The following is a 19,969-nucleotide window of genomic DNA, read 5'->3' on the forward strand; positions in this document are numbered from 1 at the left end:
GTAATCAGAGATCTAAATTATTTTTTGTTAAATTGGAAAGAAGACACCATTAAAGGAGGAGGTGGCAGGACCAGTGCAGGTAGAGAGGTTAAAGTGGTGGACGAGGTGGACGCAAGCTGAGAGATAGGGGGAGCAGAGGAGGTGGGAGGGAATTTGGTACAGGGGACGAAGAGAAAATAGCCTGGCAACTGACAATTCCATTATTTGAATTGTTGCCAGGTGGGTGCTGCATGCATGTGGGATAACTGTTAATCCCCTTAAGAAGTCCCCATGAGGAAACCTAAACATTGAACTGAATGAGCATTAAAAAAAGGCTAATACTGAGTCAGGCGCAACTGTGGACATATATGCGTCGTGTTGTGGTCGCCCGTCTGACAGACACTAATTCAAATGCCGCTATGAAGCCTTTTCCTGCTAAGTTTGAAGCAACGTTATCTGCGTAGCCCAACGGCTGCCTTACTTCTGTAGTTCGTTTAAAGCTACGTTATCAGCATAGCCCAACGGCTGCCTTACTTCTTTTTTTTTTTTTTTTCAGAGTAAACAATATCCCTTTATTAGGTCCGACATAATATTACACACATTTGGACTCAATAAAAGAACAGATTGTTGCATTGTTTTTCAAATAAAGGTAATAGGTTAAGAACTTTGTATTCCGAAGAAAAGCCATTTCAACTTACTACCAACTATTACACACCCCCATCGCTCTAGACACTATACGAACAGGTATGTCTACATGGACGCAAATCTTCCCTCAATACTCAATGAAACACCTATTGAGATCGTTTCACTACTCCTGGAAGACATTACCCTCTTCCATGTATAGGGAAATGACCTACAACATATACCATAACGGTTACCTCTCCCCACACAGACGTTGCGCCATGGGCATTGCAGAGACCGACACATGCCCGAAATGTGGCTGCTCGGGAGCAACATTCAAACATTGCATGTGGGATTGTCCGCTCATACACCGTTTTTGGAGACAGGTGCAGGGGTTCTCTGTAACTTATCTACTAAATAGCCTTCCCTTGACGGCAGAGTGGGCTCTGCTGGGAGCGTTTCCTCCCAATACGCCGATATTGCCAGACAGCAAAAAGATGATGCTGATAATCTCGGCTGTTGCCCGCAAATGTATCCTACACCAGTGGATACATGCGGACCCCCCATCCGTCCAGTTATTCAGGGCTAAACTTTTCCATGTTTTTCATATGGAATGGATAGAGACATCCCTCCAGAAAGAAGAACGTACAGAGAGCTTCTTTCAATTATGGGAGGGTTTTATTGATTCCTTATCAAATAATCTTAAAATACAAATCGACAGATGTTTTAGATCAACACAGTGGTACGAAACTCGAAATCTCTTGGGAGATGCTCCTCTGGACCTACCAACAGGCCAATAGCCACCCTGAACTCAGGGGGCCTCCAGTCTGTGTCCACACACATAGCTATTGCCTGTGTAAGAAAGAACTAAATAAGGGAAAAAAAAAAAAAAAAAAATTGTAACGCACAATACTATAACCTGATTTTACATCATATCCTTTTCTTTGTTGTAACAAACGCAAACATGTTTACTGAATGTAATACTTTAATGCTCAATCCTGAATAAAAATATTTTGAAAAAAAAAAAGAACTTTGTATTCCTAGATGGCTGTGTACAATCAAGTAGCATTGTTGATAAAACATTTGGAACATTTGGATGGATAACCTGTAATGCTCATGCTTTATCCAAGCCCAGTTCTTCTGGGGTGGAGATACCCAGCTCATCTAAAGTCGGTCTCAACTCCAGAATGACAAAGGGATAGATTTCCTTATAAGGTCCAGCTTTGTCCCTTACTGCTTCCAAAATACGAACGCTACTGGCATAGTCATTTAACCTTCTGCAAGCACGCAAAGCTGCATCAATGATTTTTGGCTCCGGAACTAAATCCTAACCAATGAGCGTGTTCACACCTTTTCTCAGCTCCCAGGCATCAATGTCTGGCTTGTTGAAATATGTGACCCAGCGAGCATCAAACTCTTCATCTGATTCATGTTTGGCTTGAGAATAGCAGCGAGCTGCTACTGCAACTGGGGCGCAGACTGCTTGTGTCTGCGGGCGACAGCGGGGCAGGCTCCGGAGGCCAGAGGACACACAGCGCCAGAGAGCGGCTCCCAACATGGCGGCAACTGAGCGGTGTGAGGAGACGGAGGATGAGACAGGGAGCCCTGGCCGGAAGGAAGAGGGCTGCCTTACTTGAGTAGTTTCACGGCGGCAGCTTAAACTTTGTTGTCAGCATAGTGACTCCGCGGCAGCCATGTGGTGACAGGTCATTGTGGTACTTGTAGTTCCACAGAAAAATGGGGGCGTCTAAAGTAGACACCCCGGCAAACCGGTAAAAAGCGTCTTAATCGGGTATAGGGGTGCAGTATTAGTCCAAAATACACAGACCGGCAAACCACTAGACAGTGGGCCTTATTCTAGTTCATTCTTTCTGACAAATTCCTTCTTAGATTGACAAAACCATGTGCACTGCAGGGGGGCAGATGTTAAAGGTACAGAGAGAATTAGATTTGGGGGAGTTATTTTGTTTCTGTGCAGTGTAAATACTGGCTGCTTTATTTTTACACTGCAATATAGATCTCACTTTGAAGTAAAACCCCACCCAAATCTAATTCTCTCTGCACAAGTAACATCTGCCCCACCTGCAGTGCACATGGTTTTGTCCATCTAAGAAGGAATTTGTCAGAAAGAGTGGACTAGAATAAGGCCCAGTATGCGGACTGCTATGCGGAGGCTCGGGGCATCTAGATGTAGTCGCGTATAGGGGTACATAGGGGTGCAGCATGAAAAACACTATTTACCTGTTGACAATGACACTTGTCGTCATAACAGCTGTCAACCTTTTTTTATTCAACCATCCACGCCAGCCCGAAGCATGGCAAGCGCACATCTGACGCGTCCCCTCGACCTTTTCATACCCCCACTATCCACGACGCCGTGGAGTTGATTTTATAAAGTGTGGCGAGTGCAGGGTGCCACCGAGCATCGCGAGGGGACGCAGATTACTTCACATGTGTTCCGTGTCCCCTCAGCACGCCATAGGCTTGGTGGCTCACTGCGCTCGCCACACTTTGTGAAATCTACTCCACGCTGACGTTGATAGTGGTGGTATGAAAAGGTCGGGAGGACGCGTAATGCGTCCGCTCGCCACGCTTCGGGCAGCTGTGGATAGTGGGGGTGTTTCAGGAACACATTCACACCTGCCATATCATACAGCTGATTCTGACAGGGAGACAATGGGGCAGACGTATCAATCTGCCTATAACGTTTTTTAAACAAAGAGTCCCGCTTCTCCAGCATGTGGAGAAGCGAGCAAACGTTATAGGCAGAAGGATTAAACACACCCCCCCCCCTTCCCCGAAGCCGATAAGGAGAGCCGTTATGCCCAGCGTGAACGGCTCTCCTTATCGGCTCCCCCAGGGCCCCGCGCATGCGTACTCGCGGCTCCCACCCCCGGCCGGCTTTCTGGGCATGTGCGATATCTTGCTAAAACCACGAGATCTCCAGCACTGCCCAAGCCAGAAGCAGGGCTAGCGTTGTCCCTGCAGTGGGGGATAGGACAACGCTAGCCCTGCGCTAATCCCTGGGGGGATTGTAGGGGACAGCCCCGCGGAGCGTAACTCGGCGGGCTGTCACTAGCGCACGTTAGGTGCGCTAGTAATACATTGGGGTAAGCATAATCCCCCCCAGTTAAGCAACGTTAAGTGCAGAAATGCACTTAACGCTGGTTCGTACATCTGCCCCAATGTACCTGATAACTGACTACGCTGTCCGCTGGATACGCTGGATCTGACAGGGATGCTGGCTACGCTAAGCGGCCGCGTGAACACTATGCTGATTCTCACAGGGACGCTACACTAACTACGTAACTGCACCGTGAAACTACACAAGTACCCATTTTTTATTTGAATTTATATAAAAATTTTAGCAGATATGTTGCACATCTCTCACAAAGATGTTGACACACAAAGGGGTGTTAAAGGAGAAAATCTCACCTCATCTTTGAACAGTCTGGCCTGGTCTGCGCATCCTGTCAGGGTCTGGACAAAGTTAAACACCTACAAAATAAATATAAATTTAGTATGTCTTCACTTGATTGAATAACAACGATGAATAACAATGTGATTGTTGTCGACATGCTGCATGTTGACATTACTGCCCTTTGGACATTCTTATATCACTAAATGTTAAAATAGATCCAGTTGACCTAGGTGCTAATTGAAAATGTATGTATAAATTAGTAATTTTACGTTTAAATGGGAAATTATAAAAAAAACTTAAAAATAAAAACAAACATTTTATATTCTCTTCACCTTACCACTTAGGTACATTTTTTTAATTAGCGTAACTATTTATATTTGTTGACATTAGAAATGTCTGCAAAATATACCACAATGGTGATTTACCTACAGTGTAATTTGACTTCCTTATGAAGACATACCACCATAACACAAATGTAAAGGCGAAGTTGGACTCCAACCCCCATTCCCCCCAAAAAATTTACTTTTAAGGACAATGGTGTAATACATGTAGTGGAGTCTGCACAAGTAATACCTCTTCTGCACTCCACTTAGACACTGTATTGGCACTGATTCCTGCAACACCAGGCAGGAGACGGCAGTGTTGCTCCCAGCAGTGAGCAAGAGCACGATCTGGGTGTATGGACATGGCAGACATAAAGAGTGACTGATGAACTGTGTCTAGAGATGGAGAAGGTAGAGAAATATATATTGGATTATACATTATGGAAAAGTTATATCAAAGGTTTGCATACATTAGTAGAATTGGTTACAATATGGCATGCATAATCACACAAGATATAGAGAAAGGGATCACATGCAGTAAAGAAGAATTAGAATAAAATATAGGATTCAATGGAATTCTCCACTTACCCGGAAAATTGTCCTGCTGCACTCGTCGATATTTGGGAGGACGTCCGATTCTGGAATGGCAGATGTATATACTTATGCATATATATGTGTGTGTGTGTGTGTGTGTGTGTGTGTTGGGGCTCATATAAAATTATAAACAATACACATGCTTTACCATGAGTTCTTCTCTACTGCATAGTGTAGTCCAACTCTGCAGTATCTATTGTGTAGCTGTGATTCCAATGATAGTAGACATTCCATCACCTAGCATCGTGTGTTAAAAATGGTTTGTGTATTTAAGTATGTCTGAGTCTCTGTTAGCATATATGTCATAGGCTGATAGACTTCATCGGGCTGATGCTGTCACGCACAAAGTGGCTGCAGTTGCTGGCAACCACAGGAGCCTAATTTTAATTTTAGTGTTCATTCTAGCACCCGCTATCTTTGAAAACCCATGCAATTCCTGTTCCCTGCCTGGGGTGTCACTGTCTGCTTTGGTGTTTCTAGCACAGGTCTGGTTTGCATATCAGTGCTGATATACAGACCACACTGTACTAGTAGCATTACAGCAGACAGTGACATCCCAGGCAGGGAAGAGGAACTGCATGGGTTTTCAAACATAGCGGGTGCAAGAATGAACACTACTAATTTAATACCTTATTTAATACCTTAAATACACTCCCATGATACTTTCGCATAGTGGGTAAGTGAGATCACACTGTCACCACCAGATATACACCTAAAAATGCAATATTTCACAAAGACAGACGCAGATAATTTCCACATAGGACAGACATACGCACAGAAGTCTAAATTTGTATACATGCATGTGCTGAATGCACCAAAAATTATGTTTGCATCTGTGAAATGAGATTTGTGTGACTAATGGGGCCTACACACGTAGCAATGTCAGGCCATTTTCTGAGCGATCTCCCTACTCTCAGAAAATCCCCCTACAACATCGCTCCGTATGTAGGGGCATATCGCTAGCGATGTGCAGCCCTGCGCGTTGTTATCGCCCTAGCAATTAATATCCAGCGTGCAGGATAAATCAAGTTAATCGCCGCGGTCAGGGCCCGTGTTCTCAGCAGAGAATACGGGCCCTGACAGATCGCTCGGAATGCTCAGCAGGGTCACATGTGTAGGGCCCATTAGAATCAGCCCCTTATATCTTCACAAAAATTAGAAAAGATTCAAGTGCTCTGCCTGCACTTTGCTGTTACCTGCCATGGTGTCTGGATTTCCTACGGGGTGGTAATGGAATGGGATTCCTGGTTCGTGTTGGTTGTTGGTTCCTATCAGCAAGAGGACAGCCAGACAGACAGTGATGAGCTGTGAACCTTCCAGTCACATGACCAGAACCATCACAACCAGGAGTAGGACACTTTCTATGGGCAAGAAGAAAGAAAGCTTAGACTGGGTGAGAATATGGAAAAACCTAAACAGACAGAGACAATGAAGATTAGACCACCAACATGAGCAGATAAGGCATTGTACTATGGGCCTAATACAGAGTTGATCGCTGTTTTGTGAATATTTTAGATTATCGAATTACTGTGAATGCCTACGGATCGTAGCGCTCATGCACGTTCCAAAACAGTGACATTAATTCTGAAAATAACTAATCACAATACTCTCGCAATTTGACTGACTGGAACTCGCGTTTGGGGGTGTTCATCTGCCATTCTCTGAGAGGTGTCAAAAAAAATGCAGGCCCAGGCGTTTTAAGGAAGGGTGTGTCAGCACCAGCTTCGTTCAGCTGCAGAGTTGTGGAAGTGTCATACTACTGACATTTGCACAGACTGGAAAAATCATTAGATGGTTCGTGATCTGGGTAATGATGTGCGACAGGATACTAGATAGCAATATTTTGGCAATTCAGGGGCAAACGCAGGATTTTCAGAAGGGGTTTCCAGAGAGGGGCGGAGCAAAGCACGGAGATGGACACTTAGGTGACCCAGTATATGCCGGGTCAGTTAAAGTATTATAGATAGACCAAATGCATATAAATAATAATAATTATATATATATATATATATATATATATATAGGAGAATGGGGCAACAGGGCGGCACTCCAAGGCAGAGATTTACTCAGGTGCAGGGTCCATAGTAGAAATGCAAATACACTTACCCCCCCAGGGTGAAGGAGTCCAGACCAGCACTATGCTGGTCTGGACGCCTTCACCCTGGGGGGGTAAGTGTATTTATATATATATATATATATATACTTAACAGCAGTGTAGACCCCTGGGCATAGCAATGTATTGGGGCCCCTGCCTATCCTCCAGCGGTAGGGGTGGGGGGTGCTATGAGCGGAAGCTTTGATATCCCGCGGGTGGTAGGGGTATTATATCAACCGCTCAGCATGTAGGACTCAGTAATTTCCACTAATTACCCCTTTACTGCACAGATGGTGGGAGATGAGGTGGGAGAAGGGGGTATTGGGCTGAATGAAGGGGCCCTGATGCATAACTTCCAGGGTGGTAGAGGATGTTTAATATGCAGAGGAGGGGTGTATAGTGGAGTGAGCTTATTATTCATAATTTTCTGGTGGGAGGACAGCTTGCTTGACTGCAGATATCTCCAGTTCCTGGAACTAGATTTCTTAGCTTTTAATGGATTTAAAGAATCCCACCTACCAAATGGTATTGGGGACTAGGGGATCAGAGTTCAGGAGGCAGAGCAATCTGCCAACGAGCATATAAAACTACATACCAGGTTTGTTGAGCTGGAGCAGTAACTCACTCACAGATTTACACAGGGCGGATTTTCTTTCTGTCTGGGCGGTGTGGAAAACGTATTTGCACCTCAAACGCCATTGGCGTATTACGGTCGGCCTTTAAGCAATACTCAGGCGCAGTCGCGTCTTATTAGCATAAATCCACAGACAAGGACGGACGTAATGCATTAATGGCTAAATCATAGTGATATTCCTTTTTGTATGTACATTTGTGTGTTCCCCAAAGTATTGGAATATGATCGTCCATACTTTATATGTAGAAATGTTGTAATTGCCGCCACAGACGCAAGGTCAGTATGGTGATTGTAATGTGATCACAATACATGACCTTAGATATATTTTAACTGTGTAATCTAGTGAATTATTATGTGGGACACCAAGGACAAATCAATTCAAAACAGGTTCTTGCCTCATAGCCAGAAACAAAGGGAGTCAGGAGGGCCAATAAAGAGAGGCCCAGTCTCTTTGTTTTAGCCAATGCCAACCAAGATTGACTTCCCCGCCCCCTTACCTGCCCCCAAAACTATACTTTAGTTTTTCTTAGGCTAACTCTGATCTCCCACTCTCACCAAGAAGATGTGATCCAAGGAGGACGCTTTTCCCCTGTCTCTGTGGCGGTAATTGTATCCATGTGTGTATGCTGGTGTTAGGATGGTGTTGGGCCTGCGTTCATTTGCATGTATAGTTGTTATAGTTTATAACCTGTGTATAGTCTAAACAGTATTGTGTAAGTACCATGTAAATATCTGTTACCCTTTTTGGACCATTTTCCAATATAATATACTATCTGTGATCTCAAATATAACCGTGTGTCTATGTGCATCATTTCTCTATACTTATAATGGCATCTCAGATGCGAAAGAAAGGTTTATTATTATAAGAGTGGATAGCGATTATCGCTGAAAGATAACCGTCAGTAACCTGAAAGTTTATATTGTGTGGTATTTTTCAATATATATATTCTTAGGAGATTAGTCGTATTAGCGAGTGATTCACACGTATAGTCACATGTGGGGCCGCATAGACATGCAGTATAGATTTATTTCTGCATAAGCATATAGTAATGTATATAGGTTTATTTCTTATAAAGCCAGTGAACAGGTTCAACGTGTGTGACACACTGTACAATAGATATGCATCTATTCATATGCTAATGTGGTTTACAGCCCTCCAAAGTGTCTGTGAATAGGAGAGAAGTTAGGTAAATGCTTACATCAATATGGTAACCTTGTTGCTAAGGGTAACGGTTTATATGTATTATAAAGGTAACAAATATAGTGTAACAATTAAGTTAGTCACCGGTTTGTTATCATAACGGTTTTTACAGCGGTGGCTAACCACTTGCAGTCATCTGCAACTTTGCAGATGAACGATCAGGTCTGAATTGGGCCCTATAGCAGGTTACAGTACACTTTGCTCAGAGACAAATAAAGAGTAAAAGATGGAGATACTGGAATACAACCAAGAAAACTGGCAATGCACTAATGATAAAGGCTCAGACAAGCAGAAAGGCTAACCTGTGCTGGAAACTGTATTTACTACTGCGTGAGTGAGAAATCCCCTTACAGCTGAGGGATACACAAGTGCCTGGTGACATGTCAGTAGCATCACGGTGTCCTGTTGAAAGAATAAAATGTGATGAGATGGAACCTGTGGAGGGTTTCTCAAGTTGGGCCTGTTTTCCCCTTGAACTCCCCTGGCAGCTACCTGGGAGGGCTCCTTCCGACTTGGCACCTGATGTGCCGTTTTTTCCATGCAATAAATCACATGCGATTTGTTGCAAGTAAAATGACTCAAGGGGAGCTGCCAGGGGAGTTCAAAGATCTAAAAAGCATCCGCGATGTGCCATTAATGGTCTAATTCCGATTTGTGTGCTTCACATAAGTTTTCCTGGCTCCCATCTGATGCTAACAGGAACACACATTGTATTGGAACTAATGTCAAACACCTTCGATTTATTGGCCCGATCCAAGGATATTGGGTGAAATCTTAAAACATGTGGAAATGTATATTTAAAGCTGTTTAATCGCCATATTTTCTAGAGCAATGATTCAAAGTTATTAGAGGAATGCACTATTCACTGAAGTATTTAATAGTGTATCATTGGTACAATATTTTCTTACTTGTTTGGAATGGAATCATGTTTGTTAACTTGCTGGGAACTTTCCTTTCATTCTAAGAAGGCATTCATGAACTAGCTGTGGCGGTACTCACGGAGGGGAGTCTGCAGTGGGTGTCCTGTTCTCTGGCACCAACCCACAGGATGTAAATCTGGGTGGTCAGCGTCCAGCCAAAAGTCATACAAATGGCTCCAGCCATCAAAGTGAACCTTGGGAGGTGGGATGGGTTGTCAGAGACCCATAGTGTAAGAAACCCTTCCCACTGCCCCACAATTTAAGATGGATGCACACCGACACCCACAGGGAGGATGTTCTACTACACAACAGACAGATGCATGTTATGAAAAAAGGAGAATGTGACATACAGCGGATTTAAGAACAGGTAAATGCACCTTTATCCTGCACTCTTCCACATCCACCACAGATGCCACTCGGATCAATGAGGGACGACTTCTATCTACTGCTTCCAGCCTCATGTTTACCTTGAACCCATGTGGAGGCCGCTTCAAGGGAGTAAGGTGGGAAATATCAGTGAGGTGTGTTTGGAGAAAAAAGTAATAACTATAGATGACTTCCATTGATAAAATGCCATCATGTGACAGATGGTGACATTACCGTGTGAAAGGCACGAGTGGGCACAGCAGTGGCTCCGGTCTCAGCCAAGTATCTTTCCCAAGTGAAGTTTTCAGGGTCTGGATAATCTGTAGGGAGACAGCTGATTAGATTAGTACAATGCAGTGGTTCTCAAACTGGGTCCCATAGCACCCTTGGGTGCCGCAGAGCACTGGCGGAGGTGTCACAGGTTGTTTATCCAGTACCAAATCAAATGATGTAAGTTCAATATGATAGGCAAAACCAGAGGTGGTGGCTGCTAATTATAAAATACATGGACAAACAGAGGGGCAACCCTGTCCACCACCACATAGCATAACAGGAAGCACAAATTTACTTAATTTGCTCATTTTTTATGAATTTCTCGAAAATAAACTTTTGACTTAGAGGTGCCGAAAAAAGAATACTGATACTCTAGGGAGCTGTGATTCAATACAGTTTAAAAAAAAAACAGTGTTCTAATGCATTGCTGACTATAATAGCACATGCATGAAATACTAACAATTAATGTTTCCTAATCAATTCATTTTGGGGCATAGTAGAGAAAGAAATATTCTACCTTTAGTAAATACATAAATTATTGCAAGATCTGAGTCAAACTATAATCGAGAGATTGAAAGTGTTATAGTACATATACAGGTAGCTAGCAACAACATATTCCCACACAAAAGTCTCCTCTGTCAAAGTTCAACTCACCCTGAGGTGGAGTGAGAGGCTTCCCATGTTCTTTACACCAACCCACTGGATGAACATAGGGACTGCTGGGGTCACACCTAAGGGAAAAAAAAATATATAAAGCTAAATCTGAAAGAGAACTAAGCTTACTTCTTAAGATGCATACACACGGAGCGATTCTGCAAACGATTCAATGTCTTTAACGATTTCCTCTGAACTCCTGCACAAACAATTTGGTGTCAAATAATGAACGATTGAGCAAACGATTATGCATGAACGATTGATCTTTAACGAAGGTGGAGGGGAGTGGGAGCCATTCAATCAGCTTTACCAAATCGTTCATCGTGCATACACATGAAACGATTGGTACACATCACTAACAATTGGTCTATGATCTTTCTGCATGCAGGAAAGTTCATCGACCTCTACCACCAACCGGCGGGTACGCGCATCGTCATCTATATCGTTCATACATGGAACGATTTGAGCGATTCGTTGTTTCAATCGGTCAGGAACTCACAGATCTTTTGTCAAATCTATCCGTGTGTACACACCTTTACTTAACTATAAGCAAACAATAGGTAATATATGCCCTTATTCTGGGTGGTGCGGTAATATCCGCGTGCGTTTGTGCCGCCGATGTTTTGTGTCTGAGCATGTGCAGAGGCGTCTGTGGCGCATGTGCGAGCGGGACGCACGGCCACATTCCGCATGAAATGTGTACACTACGAACAGGGGGTGGAGAGGGGTGTGAAGGGCTGTTTGGGCTCATTACCATATGTTTACACCCCGCGATTCATGGGCGTTCCCATGCAAACTCTGGGCGTACGTATGGTAATGCGGCCGTGATGCACGTGTAGGGGGCGGACATATGACATTGCCGGATGTCAGCTGCCCGCCCAGATCCCTGCTTTTGCATGGAGAAATGCCCGTGTGGTCTGAGGTTGCGGTAGCTGCCTGGCCACTCGGCCCTGCATTCGATGTTCTGCGACCATCGAATGATGGGGGAGGTTCCCTGAGATGGAGGAGGTGTATTCATGAGAAATACACGTGCGGTCCGTTCGGACAGCTTCTTACCGCGTACGGACGGAGTTGGCGATCCGTATGGAAGGCGGGGTTTAGGACGCACGGTGCTGGCCGCATATACGGATCCGGCCGCACCGATCAGAATAAGGGCCATAGAGACAGGACTGGACTTGGACTATAAAGCAACCCTGTCACTAAACCAGCCCACATTTGTGCGCTCAAGAAAAAAGTGTGTTACAGATTGGATATCAACATCCAATACCCCATAGATTTCTGTCCTGTACCACATGCAAATACCCAGGAGTGAGGAATGGGCTGGTACTGAGGTCCCCACCCACTGTAATAGCAGTTAGAACCACCTCCAGCACGGCCAGCCACAGTAATTCCAACAGAAAAGCCCACCCTACCACCCACATCAATAGATGATGCAGGCAGTGCTAGTATCACTGACGAGCTACAGCCACCTCTCCCTTCCTTAGGTCTTGGAGGCTCCATGGTTCTCGCCAACCTGGTACTCGCACACAGGGGTAAATGTACTAAAAATAGAAGTTCTATTGAAGATAGGATGTTGCCCATAGCAACCAATCAGATTCTACCTCTTATTTATTTGGCACCTTCTAGAAGATAATAGATAAAATCTAATTGGTTGCTATGGGCAACATCCCAATTTTCAATAAAAGTCCTGTCTTAGTAAATTTACCCAACACTGTCTGTCAAACAGCTTTCATGCCCTCCTCAGGTCCCATAGTCTTTCTTTTTCCAGGGAGAAATTAGTTCCACCGCCTCCCTGACACCACTTTAAGCCCTCCCAATACCCTGCAGATTTTTGTGTCCTGCGCCACCACCAACTAGTGATGTGCGATAAGGTGAGGCAAAGCCTCTACTGTCATACTCCAGTATACTCCAGCGGCTTCCTTTGCTGCTAATTGTAGTTATAAGCCTGCACATTTTATATAGCTGTAAATAAGTAAGATCTATTATATGCCTAGTTCATCTCGTATTAGAGAATAACGTACTAATTGTTTTTAGATATCTCATTGCCAGCCGGTAGACTTTGTTATATAGTTTTTGATTTATATTATAAAAGTTATACCAATTAAATTAAACTTGGTTCACTTCCATTAGCACTGTTTTAATTGTGTGTTCTTCAGGGTTGTATCTTAAGGGTTGAGAATCCCTTATAAAACAGCAACAAATTGGAATTGATTAACGCATCTGCGCTCCTTCATATTCCAAGGATCTATAACATTATATGTAGCAACTAATTGGTAACTTCTGCACTGGCGCACTTCTCCCTTCTTTTCACTGCTACCCCAATATACTGTACTCACAATTTTATTTGTAAAACAAAAATAACCCTAACTAAATGGATTTTGACACTTATCATTTCTAGAATAGTCCACAATCGGCAGCAGCTGAGATCATAGAAAATAAGCTTTAGTTTATATTTCCAATGGAAAATAGGCTTTTCTTATGCTGATGATAGTAGAGACATAAATCTGTAATATGCACAGAGTAATTATACACTCTCTCATATAAAAATGTATAAAGTAAATAATAGTGTTCACAGATAATGTATCGCACATATATAATTTAAGATATTCACATCATACTGCCTCACTACAGCTGCCTCTTTCATGAGGGTAAACAGCTGCATCACCTTGGAGATGATGGTGACACTCTTAACCAGTAGATTAAAAATCAGACAACATTTGTCCCTTTTGCCTCATCAGAATGGCACTCAGTATCTTCATCGTACTCCTAATTCATCATCGTTCATCATAATGACAAAGGGGCATCTGTTTCAGTACCAGCGATTATTTATCAGTGACTAGAGTCCCAAGTACTGACTAGCACACCAACCCACCAGTGGCATATTTATAATGGTTTCATTTATTTCTTTTTTAAACACCTTTGGAGACCGCTGGCACAGTTTTTCCGGAGATCTGTGCATGTGCTTAAGCCCCTACAGCTCAGACTGTATAGCGACGCCCAGCGCAACTACTGGCACAGAGAAGGTGGCACATATGGAAGAAGCGGCACACATTCCTTCCTCCTCTCTTAAAATGCCCCTGCAACCCCCCTCAATATTACTACTGCAAAGTTTACAAGGTGTGGAGTTGTTTTGATACTTTGGGGGAAATTTACTAAAGGAAATGTGTAAAAAATAGGTGTAAAAATAGGTGTATTTGTATCCAGAAATACACTTATTTTTGACATTTTCTATCCCGAAAATACGGCAATTCGTATTGATAGCACATCAATATGAATTTCCGTATTTTCGGGATAGAAAATGTCAAAAATAAGTGTATTTCTGGATACAAATACACCTATTTTTACACCTATTTTTTACACATTTCCTTTAGTAAATTTCCCCCTTTGTGTCACCTTGCTTGAGCGTTTATGTAGAGACTAGCATATTGGACTTGGATCACCTACATCTCTGCCCCCTGCCCACCCTATCTGCCACTCTTTCATACCTTGCCCCCTCTCAGCTGTCCTGCTTCCCCCTTCCCTGATGATCCTGACCCCACACCCACAATTGCTCCATCACACATGAGCTGCTCCCCCCCTCTCAGCTCCAATATTTACGCCATTTCTTACTGCCATCCTCCTCTTATAGTGTGCCCCTCGCAATGTAGATCCTGGACTCTTTTCTCCCCAAATGGAGGCCATCAATGTTCCTTCCTTCCCCAAATGGCAGAACTGTCAATGAATGACAGACTGCTGATTATTAAAGATACGCCAATACCTGATATTTATATATAGACACAAGTAAAGCCCACATTTGTCTGTCTCCAATCCTTATCATTGTGCCATTTTAGGTCGCCAACATTCAGAGATATTTTCGTGCTGAGACTTTCCAATGGCATACACCAGACATACTACGTTTCTTTAAAAAACCATCTAACCTTTAGCCATTATTCCGGCTATCTACATCATTAGGCAGACTTCATATTAGCTGTTGATGCTGGCTAAATATCATGTGACACTAACCCTCTCTATGATCATTTAGAGCCAATTATCAGCTTTAGGTATAGTGCAGTTGTCTATCATTTCTTTACCACGAGTAAAATATGTGAAATTGAATAAAGTTATTTAGAGCTACAGTATAAATAATTTCCTGTCTTGACTTGTAACTTTTGTACAGGACAATACAGTTACATAGACACACACAAACACACACACACACACACAAACACACACACACACACACATACAGTCAGGTCCATAAATATTGGGACATAAACACAATTCTCATATTTTGGGTTCTCTATTCCCCACTACAAAAGGTTTGAAATGAAACAGACTGCAGACTTTCAGCTTTATTTAGAGGGTATTTACATCCAAATCAGGTGAACGGTGTAGGAATTACAACGTTTCTATATATGCCTCCCACTTTTTAAGGGTCCAAAGGTAATGGGAGAAACGAAACAATCCTAAATCAAACTTTTTAATACTTTCTTGCAAATCCTGTGCAGTCAATTACAGCCTGAAATCTGGAACGCATAGACATCACCAGAATTTGGGTTTCATCCCTGGCGATGCTCTACCAGGCCTCTACTGCAAATGTCTTCATTTCCTGCTTGTTCTTGGGGCATTTACCTTCATTTTTTTTTTCAAGTGAAATGCATGCTCAATTTTGCCTTAAAAAAATCTTTGGTTGCTTTTGCAGTATGCTTCTGGTCATCTGCACTGTGTAGCTCCGTCTAATAAGTTCTGAAGCTTTTGACCGAATATGAGCAGAAAATATTGCCCAAAACACTTCAGAATTCCTTCCTGCTGCTTTTGTCAGCAGTCACTTATCAATAAATACAAGGGAACCTGTTCCATTGGCAACCATACATGCCCACACCATGACACTACCACCACCATGCTTCACTGATGAGGTGGTATGCAGAGCCGGATTAACAATGGGCCTGATGGAGCTACAGCTCCAGGCCCACTCTTCAAATATTTTGTAGCTGAGGGCCAGGGCTTTCCAACGAGCCCATCCCCGTGTCACTAGCCCCCCGGGAACCAGAGATACCTCCAGGCAAACCTGGAAAGTTTTCCCCATAGAATAACATGGTACCCGCTAACTCCGACCTCCACCCAGTTCCAACGGCCGCCAGTTCCCTGTCCGGCATCACAGAAGCTCGAGGTTGATCTCAGTCGAACCCAAATCGCTGGGCCTTCAATCTGATACCTGGTCCTTATGGGTTCATTGGTTCTAGAGATATTGCGGGTAAACCAATTTTTTTTTTTTCATTTCTGGCTGTTCATAAGAAGATATAGGGGTGGTTTTCTCTTGCCCTCACACCAGAAAATGCAGAGACTAGGCTGTTGTAAAAGGGGCCAGTCCGAGAATGTCCCTGCATGATCCTGGGACCATATTACTGGGTAAGTCCCTGCATTTTCTGGTGTGAAAGGGGTATTATTTTAAATAGCCGGGATGTGCAGTGCTGAATACACTCGGGCAGCCCCCTGCTCTCTGCTCGGCTGTCAACGGCTGTCATTTCTGCCCATCGGCACTGTCCCCCAGTTACCACGAGCATGTATTCCCCCTTGGCAATGAACATGTAATCCCACATGGCAATGAGCATGGAACCCCTGGCAATGAGTATGGAACCCCTGGCAATGAACATGTAGTTAAGCAACACTTATGTAGCATAATTTTTAATAGGCATTATGGTGTTTGGCATAATACGTAATGGAGAGTATGGTGTGAGGCTTAACATGTAATGGGCATTATGGTGTAAATTTTTAATGCGCGCCACGCTTCGGGCTCGCCACACTATATAAAATCAACTCCATGCCGACATGGATAGTGGGGGTATGAGCGTACTAACTATAGTGGGCGCCCAACTAACATATAAGTACCGGGGTTACTATTGTGTTGCATGATTTGTGTAAGGGATATATGGTGTGGTAAACTTAGGTGACCACATAAAAGGTGCTGAAATGTTGTCTACCAAGTTTCAACATTCAGTATTTTATTCATAGCTGGAGTGCTGCCTCACCCCGCAAGTATATTAGGACATCGGCATCCTGCGGGTGCACCTTTGGAGTGCACCCGCCAATATATCTCCCTGCATTTTTCTTATGTCAGCCCCCTGCCTTTTCCAGGCATATATAATTAGTTGAAAGTATTTAGACAAATAGAGACAGACCCATGAGCAGACCACCCAACCAGAACACTGGTCACGCCCCTCACATTATTAGGTGCTCGCCACAACCCCTAATATTGCGCATAATAGGCCCTTGATAATTTTCAGCTCCAGGCCCATTTAGACCGTAATCTGGCTCTGGTGGTATGTTTTGGATCATGAGCAGTTCCTTTCCTTCTCCATACTCTTCTCTTCCCATCACTCTGGTACAAGTTGATCTTTGTCTCATCTGTCCATAGGATGTTGTTCCAGAACTGTAACAGCTTTTTTAGATGTTGTTTGGCAAACTCTAATCTGGTCTTCCTGTTTTTGAGAGTCACCAATGGTTTACATCTTGTGGTGAACACTCTATATTCAGTCTTGTGAAATCTTCTCTTGATTGTTGACACATATACACCTACCTCCTGAAGAGTGTTCCTGATCTGGCCAACTATTGTGAAAGGGTTTTTATTCACCAGGGACATAATTCTTCTTTCATCCACCACAGTTGTTTTCCGTGGTCTTCCGGGTCTTTTGGTGTTGCTGAGCTCTCTGGTGTGTTCATTCTTTTTAAGAATGTTCCAAACAGTTGATTTGGCCACACCTAATGTTTTTGCTATCTCTCTGATGGGTTTGTTTTGATTTTTCAGCCTAATGATGGCTTGCTTCACTAAAAGGGACAGCTCTTTAAATCTTATATTGAGAGTTGACAGCAACAGATTCAAAATGCAAATGTCACACCTGGAATCAACTCCAGACCTTTTTCCTGCTTAACTGATGATGAAATAATAATGAGGAAATAAATCACACCTGTCCATGAAATAGCTTTTGAGTCAATTTTCCCATTACTTTTGGACCCTTTAAAAAGTGGAAGGCACATATAGAAACAGTGGGCCTGATTCTGAGCCTTACACGGAAGTGACCACTTCAACTGCGTTTGAGACAATACTATACTGATTGTATAGTATCAGCTCTTACCCTGGTGTACTATGCCGCTGAATTTACAAGGACTAAGACACCATTTTGAATGTCTTTTGACACTAGAATATTCCTTCATGAATATTAGTATTACATGTGATTCAGAATCAGGAGCCTTATTTTATTCCATTGTGTCCCAAGCTCATATGAATGGCAGGAAGCCCAATACTTATTTAATGAATACCTACCAATAGTCATAGGTGTCGCCCCAGTTGTCAAAGTGCACAAGGAATCTGTCCTCTACCACATCGGTGACACTAGCCACACAAATAAGAGATGGATTCATCCTGTCCACGGCTTCTAGCTTCATTCCTACCCTAAAGAGGGATGGTGGTGCCCCCTATTAAAAAGAAAGATGACTAGTAACAGCCTAAATAACAGTAGTGTTGAGCAATATATATAATGTGTTAGTATTAGAAATGTTAGGGACCAGCTAATGAAATTCACATTGATGCGGTGGATGGGCCCACATATTTGCGCAAATGTGTGCTAAGAACTTCAACTATACTCCATGTTAATTGTAAGAGTTTATCAAAATTATTGTTACTATCAGTATTGTTACCACCTAGAGGGCCTTATTCTGGTTGGAGCGGCCGGGCCGTACGCGTACGTCCCGGGGTTTTTTACGATCTGCGCATGTGCAAATACGCTAATGCGCCGGCGCGAGCACTCCACAACGCTTACGGCCGGTGTCTCAACGTGCGAAAAAACCTGTACGCGAGCGTACGGGTAATGGGGCGGCATAGGGGCGTGTTGATGGGAGCGGCCGAAATAATGAGGGAAAATGGGCGTAAATATGGGCGTACACAGGGGTGTGCACCAAAAATGAGCGGTGCTACTACCGCACGATCGACTAAGGCACCGTTCGTTTCGGACACCAAACAGGCGGCCGCCAACCGCCAGCTAAAACCACCCCTACAGATACCGCTTGCCAGCGTGCGCCTGAGTTGGCTAATTAACGCTGATTAGTACTCAAACACATACACCTGAATGTAATAAGCAATGCTGCAGTCTATTAACTCCAAACCATGATTTCACTGCCTGCAAGCCACACATGCAGCACGCAAACACATTGGAAGCTTATGTTTCTATACTTCTCCACATTTAAAGGTTTGTTTAATTTAAGGTAAGAATCTTTTTATACGCTAAGGTAGGTATTTGATAAACAGACACATTCACTACCTGCTTTCATAGACTTTACGCAGTAGCACACTCAATCTACACAAGTCGACATGTGTCAACGTGTTCACTCTAATACTAACATAGGTTTTGTATTTAGGATACAAGAACATAAACCACATCTAACACCTACAAAGGATGTTTCTGCAATGTTTGAAGCCCATGACCACTATTTTCCACACAATCTTTGTATAGTACCCAAAATTATGACCTGTACCACTATCTCATCTGCTATGATTTGGATTTCACTACACTGGATGTAAGATGCCACCAATCACATTATTGCACTCTCATCTCTCTAACAAAGGATTCCTACATCTGCTTATGACACTGTCAAATCATATATATTTTAAAAGTTATGCATGTTTGTTCACAAGCTAATTTATCATGTTTGGCCCATTCACACATCTTTTTTTAGGGAGGACACATATGCATTCCTACACAAATGTACCTTTTCACCCTTGTTTGTCTGCCTCACCCACTCCATGAGGAAAGCATTGTTCTGGACCTGCTTTTACCTACTACTGTAGGAGCTACCTCACCTGCACACAAACTGCTTTCTCACCTATTAAGTTGCTCTGCACATGTGCTGACACA

At 43.3% G+C, this 19,969-nt stretch overlaps 1 protein-coding gene and 1 pseudogene across 4 annotated transcripts in view; both read right to left on the reverse strand.

Moving 5' to 3' along the window:
- The window catches only part of L3MBTL1 (L3MBTL histone methyl-lysine binding protein 1), a 51,480-nt gene that overhangs the window by 1,817 nt on the left and 29,694 nt on the right, over nt 1-19,969 (reverse strand). For all 4 annotated transcript variants that reach the window (XM_083147745.1, XM_083147744.1, XM_083147742.1 and 1 more), the window contains exons 12-21: nt 18,382-18,533; nt 11,082-11,158; nt 10,389-10,474; nt 10,166-10,276; nt 9,868-9,982; nt 9,171-9,270; nt 6,135-6,299; nt 4,933-4,982; nt 4,595-4,740; nt 4,036-4,098 (exon numbers count right to left, since the gene is read on the reverse strand). In XM_083147745.1, coding sequence (XP_083003871.1) covers nt 4,036-4,098; nt 4,595-4,740; nt 4,933-4,982; nt 6,135-6,299; nt 9,171-9,270; nt 9,868-9,982; nt 10,166-10,276; nt 10,389-10,474; nt 11,082-11,158; nt 18,382-18,533 — 1,065 coding nt within the window. The remainder of the gene's footprint in view (nt 1-4,035; nt 4,099-4,594; nt 4,741-4,932; nt 4,983-6,134; nt 6,300-9,170; nt 9,271-9,867; nt 9,983-10,165; nt 10,277-10,388; nt 10,475-11,081; nt 11,159-18,381; nt 18,534-19,969) is intronic.
- On the reverse strand, nt 538-2,427 carry LOC146008450 (cytochrome c oxidase subunit 5A, mitochondrial pseudogene; annotated as a pseudogene).

The sequence above is a fragment of the Crinia signifera genome, chromosome 6 (genome assembly GCF_055691185.1).
Source record: "Crinia signifera chromosome 6, ASM5569118v1, whole genome shotgun sequence".
In the NCBI taxonomy this organism is placed as follows: domain Eukaryota; kingdom Metazoa; phylum Chordata; class Amphibia; order Anura; family Myobatrachidae; genus Crinia; species Crinia signifera.